At 42.9% G+C, this 19,867-nt stretch overlaps 1 protein-coding gene across 1 annotated transcript in view; it reads right to left on the bottom strand.

Moving 5' to 3' along the window:
* The window catches only part of NID2 (nidogen 2), a 129,917-nt gene that overhangs the window by 87,313 nt on the left and 22,737 nt on the right, over positions 1 to 19,867 (bottom strand). The window contains exon 2 of the mRNA XM_082242648.1: positions 15,469 to 15,771. Within this exon, the coding sequence (XP_082098774.1) occupies positions 15,469 to 15,771 (303 nt within the window). The remainder of the gene's footprint in view (positions 1 to 15,468; positions 15,772 to 19,867) is intronic.

A 19,867-nucleotide genomic window follows, 5' to 3' on the forward strand; every position in this document is an offset into this window, starting at 1 on the left:
CCTACGTGTGTCGACGCTGCCGCATTATGTAAAACTATTACAATAGTTTTTTACGTTTTAGAATGGGGTGCCTTGAGACTGTCTAGAATTTTAAAGTGTGCCTTGACTGAAAAAAGTTTGAGAAACCCTGCTCTACACATGTAGACATTTGCAAAAATGTTTCCATACTTACAGCATAAAATACTGTCCTAGATTACGCATCTCTACCAACCAAAATTGAGCAGTGTGAATGGGCCCATAGCTGGCATAGCACACAATACTGATTTGCATATTAGGTAGCGTAAAAGAGAAGTATGGGATTTTTATTTTATTTTTTTATATCATACTTACCTAGCTGAATGCTGCATCGGTCCCCCGCCGCCTCCAACACTGAGACCCGAACGATCAAACCTCGTCGATTGCTTGGTTCTCACAGCTCCATGAGCAGAGAGCTGACGACTGCCAGTCACCGCTGTCTGCTCTGGCTCTACCTCGCGATCACTGGAGCGCTGGACTGTGGAGAGGGCGAAGCAGCCAGCTCAGGCTCTCAGCGCCTCACAGAGGCTGAGCCGGGTGCCGGTCCGTCTGGGCATGTGGGCGGATCCCGACCAGATGGTCACAATCTTTCTCGAGCCTGGACCAGCTCTGTGACAGCAACCGACACCGCTGTCTGCTGAAAACAGTTCACAGGAGTGCAGAACGAACTGCACTCCTGTCATCCACAGGAGAAGTCCAGCCAAATGAGGTTTTCCCGTACTTCTCCTTTAGAGTCGGTTCACACTAGTGCGACTTGTCAGGCGACTTGTCAGCCTGACAAGTCACGCTCCCTCGCGGTCCATTGACCACTACAGGACCCGTTCTAATAGGAGCGACACAAGTCGCTCCGACTTAGAAAAAGGGGTTTGTACTACTTCGGGGCGACCTCGGAGCGACTTGCATAGACTTCCATTATGTGAAGTCCATGCAAGTCGCTCCGAAGTCATGGCGCATGGGAATGCACAAGTCGCCCCCGAAGTAGTACAGAGTCGTGTCACCCCAGTGTGAACCGACTCTAAATGTGTGCCTGTATGCACAAGCCCTAAATATAACATATAAACTGGGACTTTGCTTTAGCAAAAATGTTGCTTATGCAAGCGACTCATATAGCGGCTTAATAAATATAAAAACATATAGACACAAAATGTTGAAGATGATTAAAAGGTAAAAAGTGAGGTTTGTTCTCCTTTAAAAAGGCAGTAACCAGCCCAGCGCACCTCTATTACAGATCTGTATACACCGTATTATAGGATTGTTCACTCATGTGACACACTGCAGGTCAGACTCTGTAATTATCTAGTCAATAAATAATAGGGAGGAGGTGGATTCCCGGCACTGCTACCCCTTGATCCCTTTAAGTGCAACAGTATGTCAATCTGTCATGCGTGGAAGGGTGGAGGAGGGGGGGGGGGGGTACATGGGAATGCATTAACTACACTCATCTGTCTCTCAACCAATCCAATTCATCATGTCCGCTGACAGCACAGCCTACATATGGCAACACATCATTGGGGAAGGGGCTTTCTTTTCTGTTTTACACTGAAACTTGTGATAAACGTAGTTGACCGTACAGAGGAACAAAAATTCAAACTTCGGAGACATTTACACGAGTTGCAGCTTTCCAAACGTATAAATCCATGTTGGGGTGGTCTTAAAACATAACTCCAGGATAAGCAAATATCATCTAGAATACAGAAGAGTCATGTGTTTTCTTATTAAATCTTGGTGTGCTTTGTGTATTTCTTCCAGATGTGTGCAGTAATCCAGTGTGAGACTTTCCCTCTGTGCAGGAGCTTCCTGTAATAAAGACCGCTCACTGCTGCTGTCTCTACTTGTGTAGGAGACTGGTCTCGTCTCCGCCCCCTCCGGTAGTTTTCTGCTGGCATCATGTAGCAAGCGAAGCCTGCTGAGCCCCTCCCACAGCCCTGCTCTTTATGCAGGCTAATAAGGGATACTGCATAGATTAAAGTTTTTGAGCCTTGAGTTCGGCTTTAAATCCAAACATTGCCAAGCAGGATTCCTCGTTAAAGCGCTTGTGTCCTGCAGTAACACAGAAGCCGGAAAATTGAACCTCAGATCGTAGCGAAGGACCAGAAAATTTGACACTCCCAGAAGTGTCGCATGCAGAAGATTTAGCAAAATAATGGACAGCAGGATAGGTTCATTCATTCTTCGGAAGAATGAATGAACCTATCCTGCCTATTACTATACATCCAGAGATGTATAGTAACTAAGTAGAACTACGTCACTACTGTACTTAAGTACCAAAAGGCGGTATCTGTACTTTCCTGGAGTAGAATTTTTTTCTCCTACTTCCACTTTTACTTCACTACATTTTTTCGTTGATTTCAATACTTCTACTCCGATACTTTTTTTTGTGCTGCATAGTTACTCGTTACGGTTATAAAAATTACCACTGCCAGAACAGTAGATGGCAGGTTTCATGAAGTTTAAAACATGTGTATTATCAGCGCATACGAAAATAAATGCTACTGTATGTATAAATAAAAGCTGCATTTGAAATAATAAAAAACAAATATGATGTTCAAACTTTTGACTTCTTTCTTTAATAACTACATAACACAGTACTTGAGTACTGGTACTTTTACTTTCAGTACTTGAGTAGCAACATTTTTAAAAAAAAAAACTACTTGCAATACTTAAGTACAAAAAAATGTTGAATACTTTAGTACTTCTACTCAAGTCACTTTTTGATCGAGCACTTGTACTTTTACTCAAGTATGGGTTTCGAGTACTTTATACAACTTCCCTTCGCAGTCATGGTGACAACTGTAAAATGTTGGATTGTCCCTCACTTAATGTTCTGTTTACAATGGTCACCAGCAGGGGTGGGCAGAGGAGAAGGAAGAAAAGGCAAGTGCCATGGGTGCTTCAGCAGGGTGAAGCAGCTGCAATCTATACTGCTGAGGTAGCTCACAGGCCCTGGGTGCTGATCATGGTCCTGGCACTGGTCAGCAGGACAAATAGGGAGAGGGAAATCTCCAAGGGGGCACCAAAAAAAAAAAAAAAAACACCTGATGGGGTTCAAACCTACTGTAGCCAAAATATAAAGAGGTTTGGCTTTGGATATACTTTTCTTGCACTACAAGCAAGGTCTACTTATTTACTTTGGGGGCTCATTGCCAAAATCCTGCCCTAAAATAATAAAAGTGGATAAAAAAGTGTTTATTTCTTTAAACGTGTGCGTTTTTTTTTTTTCTCTTTTATTCTGATGCAGCATTTTGGCATGGAAGAGGGGATCCTTGATAAGGAAGCGGCCCCTGCATTTTAATGCAAGTTTTACTGAAGGTCATACCCTCAAATTTCTGCAAGTCTTTGAGGGGCCAAATAATTTAGACAAAAGGATGCTCCTTGCCACACCCTGAGCAACCAATACATTTAAAGCCCAACTCCAGGAATAAGACAAAATGTATTCACTCAACCCTCCCCCCCCCCCTTCCTGCAAAGGTTGACTGCTCGTTCAGTCTTAAGGTACACAGATAAGGAGAAATACTTACCTTATTCCTTGCTTCACCAGGGTTCCTCCAGAGCTGTGACTGTTCCCATAAAACCTCCTCTCTATATTGCTTCTGGCCATGGTCACACTCCTGCCTTGCACACAATGACACCAGGAAACCAAAGCGTTGGGGGGGACGGGAGAGTGCTGGTGCCAGCTGGAGTCAGGGTAAGGCCCTCTCATCTCCCTCCAGTGGTGTATTTAGGTTTTGTGCTGCCCTAGGCCTGACTAAACTTGGGCACCGCTAATTTAAATATGACCCACCCCTTCCTGTAAAGGCCACAACCTTTCCTGTTTATGACCCGCCCTGTAATCTGTAAACCACAGACCACAATCACAGTCTATCAGTGCCCATCAGTGCAGCCTCATCAGTTCCCATAAGTTCAGCTTCCTCAGTGCCCATCAGGGCAACCTCATTACTGCCCATCAGTGCAGCTTATCAGTGCGGCCTCATCAGTGGCTATCATTACAGCCCCATCAGTGCAGCCTCTCAGTGCCCATTAGTGCAGCCTATGAGTTCATCATATCATTGCCCATCAGCGCTGCATCATCAGTGCAGCTTATCAGTCCTGCCTTGTCAGTGGCCATCAGTGCAGTCTATTAGTGCCCATCAGTGCAACATATCAGTGCCCATCAGGGCAGCATATCAGTGCAGCCCCATCAGCTTTTTTGCTGCCCCCCTGGAAAGTGCTGCCCTAGGCCTGGGCCTTGTTGGCCAAGGCCAAGATACAGCACTGTCTCCATCTAGACCTAACCATAGCTCCAAACTGTCCCAGATTTTGAGGGATTTGGCACAAAGTCCCTCTGTCCTTCTTTCCGCCTCATTTTGGTCTGGCCTATATAGTTGTATGTAAAATGCAATTTTTAGCTTTCCAAAAGTGTTTCCCAGTGCCAAATTGTTCATCCAATTTCTAAACTGATGTATTTGATAATGTCAAAAGCCGATATAAAGGAATAGTAATGGTAAAAAAAAAAAAAAAAACACTTGTGGATTTACCCAACCATTTTTTTGTATAATGCTCCTTTAAGGGGGGCATGGCAGGGGGCGTGTCCTATGCCTACATACTTTTACTAATAGGTATCCCTCATTCCCATTTCAAAAAGTTGGGAGGTGCGCCTAACAAGTATTTAACCCCTGCAGTTAAGGCTGGGGGTTTGACTGAAAGGGTAGATTTTGTCCAATTCCTGAAATTGGCTTTTAAGAAAAATAAATTGACCATATAGAAAAAATGTGACATTTTGGAGAAGGACAGAGGGATATAGGTAAAATCAGCACTTACCTTTGCAGTGATTAGATACAACATGAAATGCAGTGACAGTAACGGGCTGTGGGTACGGCGTGGGCTATCTGGGGTTTTCCTGAAACTTCAGCACAAACATATTGCACCGTTCACTTTATTGGCTCACCTCTAGTTTGGATAATTCGGGGGCCAGCAGTGGGCCCCACAGGAATTCCTCCCCGGAAACATTCATTTTAATCAAACAGAGCAGCGCGGGGAGCCTCCTGCCTCATTAGCGTTTAGCTGTACTATTTTCAGAACTACTCAGGGGCTGCAGCTTAAAGTTCCTCAAACAAAGGATCAAAGAGGGCCTCTCCAGGAGCTCTCCACTGGGAAAGACAGTGGCCCTTGGACACGAGGGAGCTAGAGGGGCTAGTTAAAGCCTCGGTGCCAAATTCTCCGTAAATGGACATTTCACACAGCCTCCCTTGGCTCCAGCCGCAAGAGTAAATAGCTTGCTTCCTGTTGAACGGCACAGAGGCTGCTAAAGTCATCTGAGTTTTATACTGTAATTTAATCAGTGACGCCATGCACAGCTGGAATTCTATATCCTAAACATTGCACATCAGCCAATCAGAAGTCGTCCGGCAGTCATTTTGTTGGAAAAGCAAGCCCACGTTCACACTATTTCCTACACATAATCATGAGTTTTTTCTGTTTTGTTGTACATGCATGCATTTTTAATTTTTCTTTTTGGCCAAAGACAAGCAACATCTGCTGTGATGTCAGCTGTCATCTTCCTTTTATCGCCTTCCATTGTGTTGTGGTGTGTAGTTGTGCTATCTGATCAGTCATGTCCTATATGCCGGGTTTTTTTTGCAGGGTAGGCAACCCAATGAACAAACTACATGGGTAAGGTAATCCTATGCCCTCTACCGATCCTTGTGATTATTGTCCTACTGTGGCCTTTGTCACCAAGACCGAAAGTGAGACTGAAAATACCAAACATTTTAAGACATCACAGGAAGAGGCTCGTTGGGATTTTGTCCGCAGTCTGGTTAGAAAAGATGTTGCTGGAAGGAGGAGGCTGGTTGTTATTCCAAAAAATGCGCTTAAAAGCAGAGATGTATAGTAACTAAGTAGAACTACTTCACTACTGTACTTAAAGCGGAGTTCCACCCAAAAGTGGAACTTCCGCTTTAGGGAGTCCTGGCCCCCTGACATGCCACATTTGGCATGTCATTTTTTTGGGGGGGGGGGGAGCGGGTACCTAGTTTTGACAGGTACCCGCTCCCACTTCCGCTCGGAGCACCGCGGCGCCCTGAACGGAAGTTCTCCTCTCCCCCTTCCTCCCTGCAATCTTCTGGGACACGTCAGAGGTCCCGGAAGATTGCCGGCCAATCACGGCGCGCAGCGCGACTCGCGCATGCGCAGTGGGTACCCGGCTGTGAAGCTGCAAACTGTCACAGCCGGGTGCCCACATCAGTGATGCCGGCGCCGAGGGAGAGGATCGAGGCTTCGGGCGGCCGCATCGCTGGACCGTTGGACAGGTGAGTGAATGGCTGGAACTCCGCTTTAAGTACTGAAAGGCGGTATCTGTACTTTCCTAGAGTAGAATTTTTTTCTCCTACTTCCACTTTTACTTCAATACATTTTTCTGATGATTTCAATACTTCTAATCCGATATTTTCTTTTTGTGCTGCATAGTTACTCGTTACTATTATAAAAATTACCACTGCCAGAACAGTAGATGGCAGGTTTCATGAAGCTCAAAACATGCGTATTATCAGCGCATACGAAAATAAATGCTACTGTATGTATAAATAAAAGCTGCATTCAAAATAATAAAAAACAATATGATGTTCAAACTTTTGACTTCTTTCTTTAATAACTATATAACACAGTACTTGTACTTTTACTTTCAGTACTTAAGTATTGCAAGTAGTTTTTTTTTAAATTTTGCTACTCAAGTACAAAAAATGTTGAATACTTTAGCACTTCTACTCAAGTCACTTTTTGATTGAGCACTTCCACTTCTACTCAAGTATGGGTTTCGAATACTTTATACAACTCTGCTAAAAAGGCACATACGTGTATTTTCAATTATTTCGATTGAAGTCTTTGGGGGCCAAACACACCAAAAGAAGGACCTGGAGCATTTCTTGTTCAATAGGTTTTCAGTGCTAAGGAGAAAGAGAGGAAAGCCCCAACGAGGTACATCCAGGGACAATTGTACATTTAATCCATATCACATGTGGGTGCCATTATCAAGTCTGTTAGAATTACAGATGTTGCACATACACCACTGAACTATAAAACAATACAGAAGTATCTTGGAAATATGCAATTTTAAGGGTAAAGGAAGGGTTCATTATGGGATCACCTGGATCCTATCTAGCTTACGTGTTTTAAGGGTAGCACCCTCAGTGCTATGTGCATAGTCTGGCTCTGAGGAAGAAGCTGCTACCCTCGAAATGCGTATGCCAGCTAGGATTCAGGTGGTGTCCTTCCAAGCTGAGGAGCATATGCAGTGGATCAAGCAACTTTGATGCTGATGCTTACTCTGATGGGCTTTGATATCACAGGGTTTGTGAGTACAATTATGTAGGAGTATTAATAAATGTGATATTGGGATAATGCGCTAGGCTGGTGAACCCTCTCTTCTTTGTGTTTTCTATAGTATTCTACTGGGGCATTCCCAGTCCTGAGAGGGCAGAAAAGCGTGGTGTATCCTCATCTTCGGCTAAGAAGCCGAGAAGTGTGAAGTTTGACAATTAAACTCATGTGCAGGAGGTTTTGCTTCGTGGGAGTAAGAAGACCATGGAGACCAGATTTTGGGGAGTTTCTCAGAACCTGCACCTTTTTAAAAGATGCTTGCAGCATGCTGCATTGGTACAAATGGGCACCATAGAGAATATTGTGATTTCTCATGTCATGCATTGCAGTGCAACGGCAGAAGCATGATAAATCATTTGTGTGAGCAGGGAACTTTGAAATATGCAGAAAACTAGAGCAAAAACAAAGCAATTCAGATCTAGGGACGGTTGGGTACAGGGGGCATACAAAAAATGTATATTTCCTTATCCAATATGCTTTAAAAGCATCAAATTTATTTTTAAATTAATTTATTTCAAAAGCGCATTTTAGAATACATTTTTCTAAAGAGCATGTATCCTTGGGGACTTAAAGCATTTAACAGGTGTTGGGGAAGGTGGGGAGGCAGCCATCTTGGTTGCTCTTAGCAGAATATTATACTCATGGGCGTCCACAGGTAGGGGAAGGGGGGGGGGCAAGTGCCGCCCCCCCCTGGAATATCAACTTCCTCTTTCAAGTGGTTGTTAAGCCACTTTATACCATCCTGCCTGTTCTGTTTAATAATTTGCGTGTCTGTGTATGCGTTTTAAAAACAATAAACTGTTCTTTACCAGTTTTCAGAGGGCCGAGCGCCACTCACGTGACCCATCGGCTCTCTCCTCTCCCCGTCTGACAGCTGCCTGCAGCGGGCGGGGCCGAGGATTCCTCACTGATGTCAGTCAGGAGGAGGGGAGGAGGAGAGAGGAGGCGGGTCACGTGAGCTGCAAGTGGCACTCTGAAAACTTGTAAAGAATGGCTTATTTTTAAAAAACACAGACAGGGGCACACAGGATGATGGAGGCACGTAAACTGACCAGGGTCAGGGCTCAGCCGCCATGGTATACCGTGGTTAGATTACAGAGGGGATGACATAGCCAGGCAGGATCAGCCAAGTATTTTAGGTGATAGAAAGGGCCAAATTACACAGAAAAGCACTGTGTTGTATAACATGCTTTAGGGCAGTGGTCCTCAACCCTGGCCTACAGGGCCCACTAACAGGCCAGATTTTAGGTATTACCTTGGGGAGATGCAGACTAGAGTACTGCAATCACTGAGCAGCAAATGATATCACCTGGGATGTATTTCAGTTATCTTGAAAATCTGGCCTGTTAGTGGGCCCTGTAGGCCAGGGTTGAGGACCACTGCTTTAGGGGAACGGGATCTGTGTTTTTTTTTGTTTTTATTTTCTTAGGTTAACAAATGCTTTAAAAATAAATGCTGCCGTTTGCTCTTTAAAAATAAAAACTCAAAATAATGATAATGACATTGTTGAAAAGAGGTGGAAAAAGTTCTGCGGACGCCCATGATTATACTAGGATTCATTTTAGACAGGATACAATTAACCTACCAGTTTAACACTGGAGTATAGGAGAAAGCTGGAGTACTCAGGGGAAGCCCATGCAAGCACATGGAAGATGCAAACTCCATGCAGATAGCGTCCTGAATGGGACTCGAATCACGGACCCAACTGCTGCACAGAAAAACCACTACGTCGCTGTGAACTAAAATCAAACTTTTATTTTTTTTAGTTTTGGACAGAGCCAGGATAAATCCTGTCCGTTTTTAATGTTTGCTGTATGTAGGGAGATTCCCATTTACTCCCTGTTTGATTGTGAGTGGGAAATAATCTCTTCAGCGGTTTTCACCGCAACAAGTATTCCCATTGGAAAACCCCTCTATTTCTTTTTCCGTGACAAGTCAAAAATGTGGATTTTCCCTTTACTTTCAGTCTTGGGGACAATGGCCACAGTAGAAAAAAATAAAGATATTTAATCTCCTAAACGGAAACACAGACTACAAAAAAGAAATTGCTATAGAGGGGTTCTGAAACGTCCTTGCTTTTTTAGAAAGCTTAGAAAAAAAATGTTTGGCGTTCGATACACCTTAAAATATGTACCTAAACATATGGCCCTAATGTGCATCCCATTAAAAGATGCCTACTACCTAAATAACCTATTGAGTAACCTGAGCATGTGAGCTCATATCCATGTTCTAATTGGTGTATGGGGGGGGGGGGGCCTGGGGCACAGACTAGCAGAGCAGATAATCTGCGGCAGATCTCTTTTCTGAACATGGCAGAGCAATGGCTACCAAGTATTCCGGTGGCGATCCTGCCACTTAAAGGGGCTCGCTGTTTTAGTTTGGTTCCATACATTTGAATGGGGGGTAGCACCTCCTGCCAAACATGACTGGTGGCATGAACTTCATCACTCTTGCAACACCAGCAGTGTGCTAACATGTGCGCTATGTAATTTTGCTGCTGGCCATTTAGGAGGATCAGCTACCTATTTTTACTGCCCCTCGCCCACTCGTGTAAATGAGGTCTAAGCCTCCTAAATTCTGTCCAAACAAAAGATTTTACAAGCTAGACGGAAAGTCTGTTATACAATAGTCTGATTTCAGCTGGGCGGCAGCACTTCCCACCCCTTGACATTCTACAAACACAGATCTGTGACTAAAATCTGGAAAAGCCACCAGCAGCCATATACACACTACATTGTGTGCTCCATATGTGTCTGAAACCCACAAGAGGATTCCCGGATTTGGTCATTGTGCGTGCAGCTGTGTCTTCATCTCATGGTAACGCAGTTCTAAGCACTGCCATGTCTTCTTTTACAAGCCTGTTTTATTTAAACAACTGTCCGCAAACCATTTTCTCTTCAAGAACACATGCCACATTCCCGCAGCTAGAAAGACTTCTTTTAATTAGTTCGGAAAGGGGGAAAGAAAGTCTTGAACAAATAAACATTAAATCTGTTATTATCATTCACAGTTGCCCCCACTGGAGAATGCACACTTGATCCTAGTAGGGGGTACAATTACCCTTCCAGGAACAAAACACATGGAGGAAAACGTCTAATGAGCTAAACAAAAAAACCTTCAGAGTTCCTCAGCTCCAGTCTATTCCGTACATATGTGAACAAGATGGATGCTGCTAGCAGAGAAACAGGGCATGCTGGGAGTTAAGAGCCTCATTGAGATTCCAGGCCAGGAAAAGCATTAGAAAAACGGTAGTGTACGGCACTTAAGGTTTGTCAAGAGGATTGGCCTTCTAGGCAAATACATGTACTTAAGAGAGTAAAAAGATCTGAAGCTGGAGAAGAGCCATTAACAGCTGAGTCAACAAGAGGGTATTACCGTTTGCAAAGGGTCAGTGAAAACGAAGGATTCAATTCCCAAAGGTTGTTAAGAAAAAAAAAAAAATACCTCCCCTGTCCGCTAAATAACCTGCAATGGTTTATTGCATGGAAAGAGAAACGTCTTAGTGTCGCCAAACAGGAAAATCCCAGGAGCTAGATAGCCAAGGTTCCTCAAAAATTACCTAGGACTTCTAACTTTACATAGAAGCCAACAGTGGTCGTCAACGTACGAAGTATAAGGAGCCTCAACAGTGACATTGCCAAAGGCAGAGTTGTATAAAGTACTCGAAACCCTTATTCGAGTAAAAGTACAAGTGCTCGATCAAAAAGTGACTTGAGTAGAAGTACTAAAGTATTCAACATTTTTTGTACTTAAGTATTGCAAGTAGTTTTTTTAAAAAATTTTGCTACTCAAGTACTGAAAGTAAAAGTACAAGTACTGTGTTATGTAGTTATTAAAGAAAGAAGTCAAAAGTTTGAGAGCCCATTCACACTAGCACGACTTGTGAGGCGACTTGTGTAGCCCCAGGTCGCTTGACATAACAAAAGCAATGTTAATCAATCAGTGCCGTCTTAATTGGCACTACTGAAGTCGCTCCAACTTCAGAAAAGGGTCCTGTACTACTTTGAGGCGACCTGTGATCCGACTGTCCCATATACTTCAATGGGAGTCGCCTCCTTATCTTAATTGAAGCGACTTGTTATCAGACTTTCCAGGAAGAAGAAAGAGATTAGCCAGGTATTCCCCACAGACAAAGTCGCCTGTCTCTTCAAAGTAGTGCACAAGTCTCTAAACAAGTCTCTAAACAAGTCTCTAAACAAGTCTCTAAACAAGTCTCTAAACAAGTCTCTAAACAAGTCTCTAAACAAGTCTCTTCAAGTCACGGGGCGACTTTCTGGTCGTGGTAGTGTGAACCGGCTCTGAACATCATATTGTTTTTTATTATTTCAAATGCAGCTTTTATTTATACATACAGTAGCATTTATTTCCGTATGCGCTGATAATACACATGTTTTGAGCTTCATGAAACCTGCCATCTACTGTTCTGGCAGTGGTAATTTTTATAATTGTAACGAGTAACTATGCAGCACAAAGAAAAAATATCGGAGTCGAAGTATTGAAATCATCGAAAAAATGTAGTGAAGTAAAAGTGGAAGTAGGAGAAAAAAATTCTACTGTAGGAAAGTACAGATACCGCCTTTCGGTACTTAAGTACAGTAGTGAAGTAGTTCTAATTAGTTACTATACATCTCTGGCCAAAGGGCACACATAATGTTGAGTAGATGTAATGCTATAGAGGACTGTCAAAGACTGCAGACCTATTTGAGAAAATGATGGTCCGACACGAAGCACCTGCTAGAGATTTGGTTTGAGATATTGCTGCAGAAAACACCAAGAGATTGGGGCCAGTAGAGATAACGGATATTACTCCTTTACTAATCAATGCTACCACCACAATAATAAGTCGTGTTACAAGAATCCACCATGTATGAACTCGAACACATCCTATAAATCAGGACCACTAACGCGTTTTGTGGGTCAGTCTGAGGAAGGGGGCTTGACCCCCGAAACGCGTTAGCGGTCCTGATTTAAAGGACATGTTCCAGTTCATACAGTACATGGTGGATTCTTGTAACACGATTTTATTATCTTCATGTCTGTGAGTATGCATTTGGCATTTTATTAAAATTTTGCAAACAGTGACCACGGGTAATGCACTAGGTGTTTGCGCCTCCTTTCTCTCTTTTTTTTTTATATATGTACTGCCTGAGGAGAGCAGCACGCCAGTCTTCCCCTTCGGAGTGAGCGCTTGGCTGAATTTTGTATTTTGAACACCACAATAATAAACTCTTGGGGGGTCCAAGGGCCAAAATATAAGAACCAAAGGGCCACAGGTTGGGAAGCAGGTTTAAATAGCACTGCCTATGGAAGCCCATGTTTTAATCTCAGTATTTATTAGAAGTTATTTAAAGTAGTACAAAACAAAATGAATTACAGTGGTGGATGAGAGACCTATATCAGATTCAGGCTTACAAATGACGGTATCATCCAATAAATGTTGTAAGATGAACAGGGCTAAGGAGCCGTAATCACAAAGTAAGGGGTCTCCCAACCAAGGGAAAGGGGGGGTTAAAGGAGGTTATTAGGGGGGGAAAAGGGGAGTAGGAAAACACAGAAAGGAGGAGGGTAGAGGACAAGAACAACAACCAGAGTTGCAGGAGACGCTTCGGCACGTGAACTTTAAACTATAACAGTAATAGGAAGCCCACGTTTGAAGATCTTTAAACTTAATCAGTTTTTTTGCCCATTCAGGACAACCAACCGGTCCCTTTTACAGCACATTCTTTGATACCAATATTCCCCTCCCCCCCCCATTTGCCCCACCCACTAAAGAGGAGAGCATGTAACTTTGTCCTCTTCCTCCAACTATGCAGTGCACAGCAACCAAGAAGAAGGGCCAACTCCAGGGGAAGGGCCTTGTGTAAGGGAAGGCTCAAAGTTCAAATTTGCCGACATTACTTAGTATCTTACCATTTGACTCCTATATGGCCATTGTGCTGCACTGGAAGGCACCTGCAGCTTCTACGATAACTTCTTTAGTCAATAAAATCGTTCTATTTTACAAAGCAACCTATTTGATCAGAGAATGTCCCCGGAAGTTTGACAAAGTTTGCCAGTCATGGTTATCCTCTCCCTCCACCAATGCCTGGAGCCAATTCTGAATATGTGGGGCCTTCTTTTTGTTCGGTCAAATGTGTTTAAAGAAAAAATTGTGCTCGGTGCTAAAATGTGCTAAATAAATAAAAACAAAACTTCTCAAAATTGAACCATCTTGTAATTAGATTGTAAGCTCCATTAGCAGGGCCCTCCTATTCCTTCTGTATTGAACTCTTTTGTAATCATACTGTCCTCCTTTATATTGTAAAGTGCTGCGTAAACTGTTGGCGCTTTATAAATCCTGTATAATAGTACTATAATATTTCATATTTTGTATTGTTTTATTGCACCACGCTCTGCTAAGCAGTCAGGTGTATTGTTTTGTGCATTCTGTCGTTTTTGTAAATCAATAAATATAAAATAATAAAAAAATTAAAAAAAAATTAAATTTGCTGATCCTTTTCTCCAAAAGACAATAATTGTGCAAAGTTTGGGCACAAGTCAAGCCATGCAGCCAGATCTGTACATGTATGGTCAAGTAGGGAAAAAGCCAATCAGGGGCTATCTATGCAGGCCAATGTCTTTTTCGAGGAGTAGAACGTTACATTCTTTTTTACCTCTAATAAGCATCTGAAATTATTTTTATCCATATCCTATTTCTGAAACAAAGAAAACCTAAACAATGGAAAAATTATCTAAACAATGGAAAAATCATCATCACACAATGACTGGTTGTATAAAATCTGCAGGAAGTCTTCCATATTTGTTCTGCCAACAAACTGTACAGACATACTACAGTCTATACCTAATAACCATACATACATCATTATATAGAACAGGGGTCTCCAAACTTTCTGAACAAAAGGCCAGTTTACTGTCCTTCATACTTTCAGGGGGCTGGACTGTGGCCAGTGTGAGTAGAAAATACCCTGACATCAATGGGAGTAAAGAATGCCCGTTCATTGGTATTATTTGGAGTAATATTGCCCCACTGTTAGTATTAGGAGAAGAAATCGTGCCCCATGATTAGTGCCATTGGGAAGAATAGTGCCCCACTGTTGTTATCAGGGGAAGGATTAGCTCCCCATCGTTGGTGTCAGTGGTAGGAAAACTGCCATATTGTTGATATCAGGGCAAGGAATAGTTCCCCTTTATTGGCGTCAATGGGAGGAATAGTGCTCCATTGTTGATATCAGGGCAAGGAAAAGTGCCCATCATTGGTGTCAGTGGGAAGAATAGTGCCGCATTGCAGATATCAGGGCAAGGATTAGTGCCCCATCACTGGTGTCAGTGGGAAGAATAGGTCCCTGCAGTTGGTGCCAGTGCGGGAAATAGTGTCCCATCATTGGTGTAAGTGGGAAAAATAGTGGCCCATTGTTGCGGTTAGGGGTAGGAATAGTGCCCTATTGTTGGTATCAATGACAGGAATTATGGCCCATTGGTGAAGAAGGTATAATCAGTGGAAGGAAGTGTCCCAAGGGCCTGATAAAGGCAAGCATAGGGCCACATCTGGCCCCTGAGCCGCAGTTTGGAGACCCCTGATATAGAAATAAATTACATTTTATTAAAACAGAACATCAGTTTAATCTAATCTCACTAATTGTAGACACAGACCATTCTAGACACAAATTTGACATTTCAATTGCTGGCATAAGATTTTACGACATTGTAAAGTGTTATTTACTAAAGCTTCATGCACGCTAGCGCTTTGGCCTACGTGAATCCCTAGATTTTCTGGCAGTTACGGTGCAGCGTCCAGCCCAGCTCCCAGCAGCCTGTCAAAAACTATAACAGTCTAAAATACAGGGCTGGATGCTGTACCAGGTGGAACTCACATTTAATGTGTTCCAGGCATGCATCCCTGAATGCATTTGCCAAAATCACGAGTTGCAGTCGGTACAGTGTTCAGCCATCGCATATTTCAGCCGGTCATAGATTTTAACAGGTTGCTGGCTGCGGGCTGTACACTGCCCCTGTGCCTCTCAGTGCCAAAGCGCTAATGTACATGAGACCCAATTTAAGTAACTTCACTTATAAGAGGCGACTCCGAGCTCCATCACTCACCTTATTAGAAGATTCTGTATGGCGTGTCACCTCCTCGTATGCCCCCACATTCTCCCAGGTCACCAAGAAAACATTAGTAGGAGAAAACGCAGCTTGTGGGAATCCTCTTTCGACCTGCCTGGCCACAGCGCTAAGAATCTCCGGAGAATTGTCCTGCCGGTAGTATATCTTGCCTTTTCCGTTGCTTGTGTCTATATCGGACAAGAATGGGGCGATCACCGGGAAGTCGGTGGGAAAGCCGTCATCCACGTACTGTGTTTCCCGGGGAAAATCTTGGGTGGAGATAATGCCGTTGGTCCCTACCTGTAGAGAAGGCAGAATAGAGATTTAGTTAATCAGCAGAATTTTTTTTATTACAGATACTTATTTAGTGCCATCAATTTACGCAGCACTTTACGTAAATATTATACATCCACATTGGTAAATTGAGTAACATTTGATATTAGGTTAGTTGTGAACATTCTAGTGTCAACTCTGATAACTACAGACCACAGGTATAATCTATACCAGTGGTTCTCAACCAAGGTCCTGTGGAACTCTAGGGTTCCTCCAGAGGTTGTTGGGGTTCCTTGAGCAATAAGCAATTTCTGCCTCTCAGATAAGTTCCCCTGACACTATTGATCTTTTTCGCTATCTGGAAGAAGGTAATTCTTCCCAATGTCCACAAATGTAAGGAGCGTTCATCCCACTGACCATCCCACTAATGTATTATGAGATGTAGATATAGTCATTTTTAGCAGGGGTTCCCTGAGACCTGAAAATTATTTTAAGGGTTCCTCTGTGTTGAAAAGGTTGAGAAAGGCTGGTCTATACACTCTTCGTTGGCCACCATCGGAGGTTTATCTTCTTACAGGAATTGTATAATTGCATAGGTTACCCTTCATTGCGTTAAGGCAGTCCATTTTTTATGGATAGAATGCCAATTTACCCCAATGGACGAAAAACATGCATGACCCTTTAACAATGCATTGCACCAGTACAAAGGGTATATGTGTTGTGATGGGCTGTGGTGCATTGGGGTGCCATTCACAACAAATTACTTTAACGCAGCACAAATAGGAGAGGTGCCTTGCCATGCATTGCGACAATGTACATTAAAGCGTGTGTAGTACTCACTGCCACATACAAAAAAGTGTGCATGGGCCCTTCATCTAACCAAAGGCTTTGACTTGATATACACTTTAAAGGGCCCTTTCACATTGAGTTTTTCAAGCGCTGCTGCCTTTAACAAAAGCATCCTGAAAAGCTCAAGAAAAATGCTTCCCTTTAAAAATCAAGGAATGTGTTCACACTGGGGCAGTGCGCTTTCGTTACGGTGAAAAAAATCCTTCTTGCAGCATCTTTGGAGTATGTTTGGGGTGCTAACAAAAAAAAAAAAAACAACATGCACTAAAAACGCTCCTCTCTATTAAAATGAATGGGAACTGCCTTAAAAGTGCAAAAAAACGCCCCCACTAAACATTTGAGGTGCAGTTTTTGAGTCACATTCTTTAAAAAACACACCGAAAGCGCCGCAAAAATGCATAGGCGTTTTACTGGAAGTTTTGAAGCGAACCAGTATGAAAAATCCCTAATATCTGCATAGTGTTTCCAACACTTCTGTTTCTTTTCTAGAGTTCTCCGACATTCAGTATGAACACCACTGAAGAAATATAAAATATTCGACCAGTGGGTCTCAACCTAAGTCGGACCAGGGCCTGGTAAATCCTTACAAAACCTCCAATAAATCAACAGTCAAAAAAAAATAAAGTTCTGGATTGGGCTGGGCGTCACTGTGGGAAAAGACGGGGGTTCTGGAGAAGTTAGAAGATTCTCCAGCAGACTTGTTGGCCCTGTAGGAGATGGGGTTTTGGCGAGAGCTAGGAGGCAACTGTGGGGGGACGGAGTTTCTATAGGGAGCTGAAGATCTCTCCGGGAGGCTGGGGACTTTTCAAGGGCACTGTGGGAGATCAGAGTGCACTGCAGGGACTGATTGGCAGTGTGGGACACTGTAGAGCAGTGGTCCTCAACTCTGGTCCTCAGGGCCCACTAACAGGCCAGCTTTTAGGTATTACCTTGGGGAGATGCAGACTAGAGTACTGCAATCATTGAGCAGCAAATTATATCACCTGGGATGTATTTCAGTTATCTTGCAAACCTGGCCTGTTAGTGGGCCCTGAGGACCAGGGCTGTAGAGGGCTGGGGATACTAGATAGGGGGCTTTAGTCTCTGCAGCAATCTGGGGGGGCATTGTGAGGGGTTGAGGGGCACTGCAGACCACTATGGGAGGTTGGGTAGAATTGTAGATCAGGGGATCAGCCGTTGGCTTGAAGGCTCCAGAGGCAAGAGGCCTCAGCCCGGCAGTAGGCCTCAATCCAGTGGTTGAGAACCACTGCTCTACAACAAAGAAGCAAAGCAAGAAGAAATTGACCAACGTGCATACGTTTTATAAAATGTTCTTCAATTCCATTCAAGGATTAGTTGTGACTACTGGAAGTGTGCTGCTTCAGCCAAAAATCCTGTGTCTCCTTGGCATGACAGCAACAGGTACACTTTAATTCCTCACAGCTGGGACTGTCCACTGAGAGGCTTCAGACATGATGGATGATTTCCAGAGATTGTGCGCTATTCAGGTCAAACAGCTGTTCTGTGCATTACATGCATACCCAGGACAATGTGAACGTTGTACCAGATCACATCCTCAATGAGGAGTGGAACAAACGAGAATTGGAAGCAGCTTTTACATACTTCACAAAGCACACCAACTGTCAACTCCTAATACAGCATGACGAGGCGGTGCAGAAAGCAATAATCACGTGCAAAGTGCAGAAATTCAGCAAAACCAACAAGACTGCACATTTCCCAATGATTTGTTTAGCTATACAGAATATGAAGCATTGAGTGGTACCGGAAGTGATGTCACAGGAGATGCCATCTAGTCCTGGCAAGACCCTGCAGCATCGTAAGACCAAGGATGACCATTCAGCAGTATTGTAGACACCAATCCAATCCAATCTAACATGATCATCTGTTTCCTTTCTGCCTCCTGATAAGATCAGTCTACTCCTTCCTAGATTAAAAGTATCAGCTACCTAAAGTGTACCTAAGGCCAAACTTGTTTTTCCCATTCAGGATAGTGTAAAGACAACCAGGGACGATCTGAATCTCGGCCAGTTCAGCAGGAATCGGCCAAGATTTGAACCATGTATGGGCAGGCTGAATGTATCCAAGTTGATCAATCAACTTGGATACAACCAGCCTGTCAGATTTTTCATGCGATTATAGCTGCTAGCAATAATCACGGTGTTCTCCCGGGCCAGGAAGGCTCCTGTGGTTGCAGGAAAGAAAAATCGCTCCATCTATGGCTGGCTTAATGAAATCAGGTAGAGGGAATTTTGTCACAGCCAAGTGGTCTTGCTAGACCAAGAGATATAAAAACAGCAAATGACTCAGCCCACCACCGCCCACCCACTGAAATAATAGTTTGGAGTAGAGATGCTTTCGAAATTTCGGCCACTGAAACATATCGGCCGAAAATGGCGTGATCAGCATTTTGCAGATAAGAGAAAAATGTGCCGATAATGGCACCAAAAATGCACGCGATTTTGCCACGAATTCATAGCGATTTTGATGCCATTTTATGGCAATTTTGTCGTGAATTTGTGGCAATTTCTTCCACCCTTATGGTTTGTTCTTTATAGGTCATGTGACTCAAAAACCGCATAAAAAACATAACACGGGTGCGTTTTTGATGCATTCTTGCTGCGTTTTCAATGCAGTTCAACAGGAAAGTTGAGTTTGTGCATTTTTTTTTTTTTTAACTGAACAAAAATGCAGCAAGCAAGATTTTTAACAGTGAAGATATACATAGAATTTAAAGAGATAATTTTTCTTGAGATTTTCCTGCGCTAAGGGAGCTAATAATGGTCAACAATAAATTTATATTCATTTAAATTCATGATATAAAATTAAAAAGCCGAATATAGAACAATTATATATAAAATATATATAAAAATAGAAATATTTTTAAAAAAATGTCATTGCATCTTGCATTTTCGGTTTCGGCACCAAAATTTCCAGTCGGCGCACCTCTAGTTTGGAGTGGAGTTTTCCTTTAACTTTTTTGTTTCCAGGGGGGTTTTTTCACACAAAAAATGCACATTTTAGGCCTGAGGATTTGGGAAAACCTCCTAAACATTATATATTTTCTCAAAGCAAAAACCCCAGAGAATAGTTTTTTTAAGAATTTTTTTTAATTTTCTTCTAACTTTCTGTACAATTTTCTTTAGATTTACCTTCAACTATGTAGCGCAAGGGCCTGCCTGATTAAATACAATTGAAAGTGTTTCGTTTTGACCTTATATTACATGGCTTTTGGTAAATCGAAAGGAAAATTGTACAACAGAATTGAACATGTATG

Source organism: Pelophylax lessonae (assembly GCF_965119305.1).
Source record: "Pelophylax lessonae genome assembly, chromosome: 13".
Lineage (NCBI taxonomy): Eukaryota > Metazoa > Chordata > Amphibia > Anura > Ranidae > Pelophylax > Pelophylax lessonae.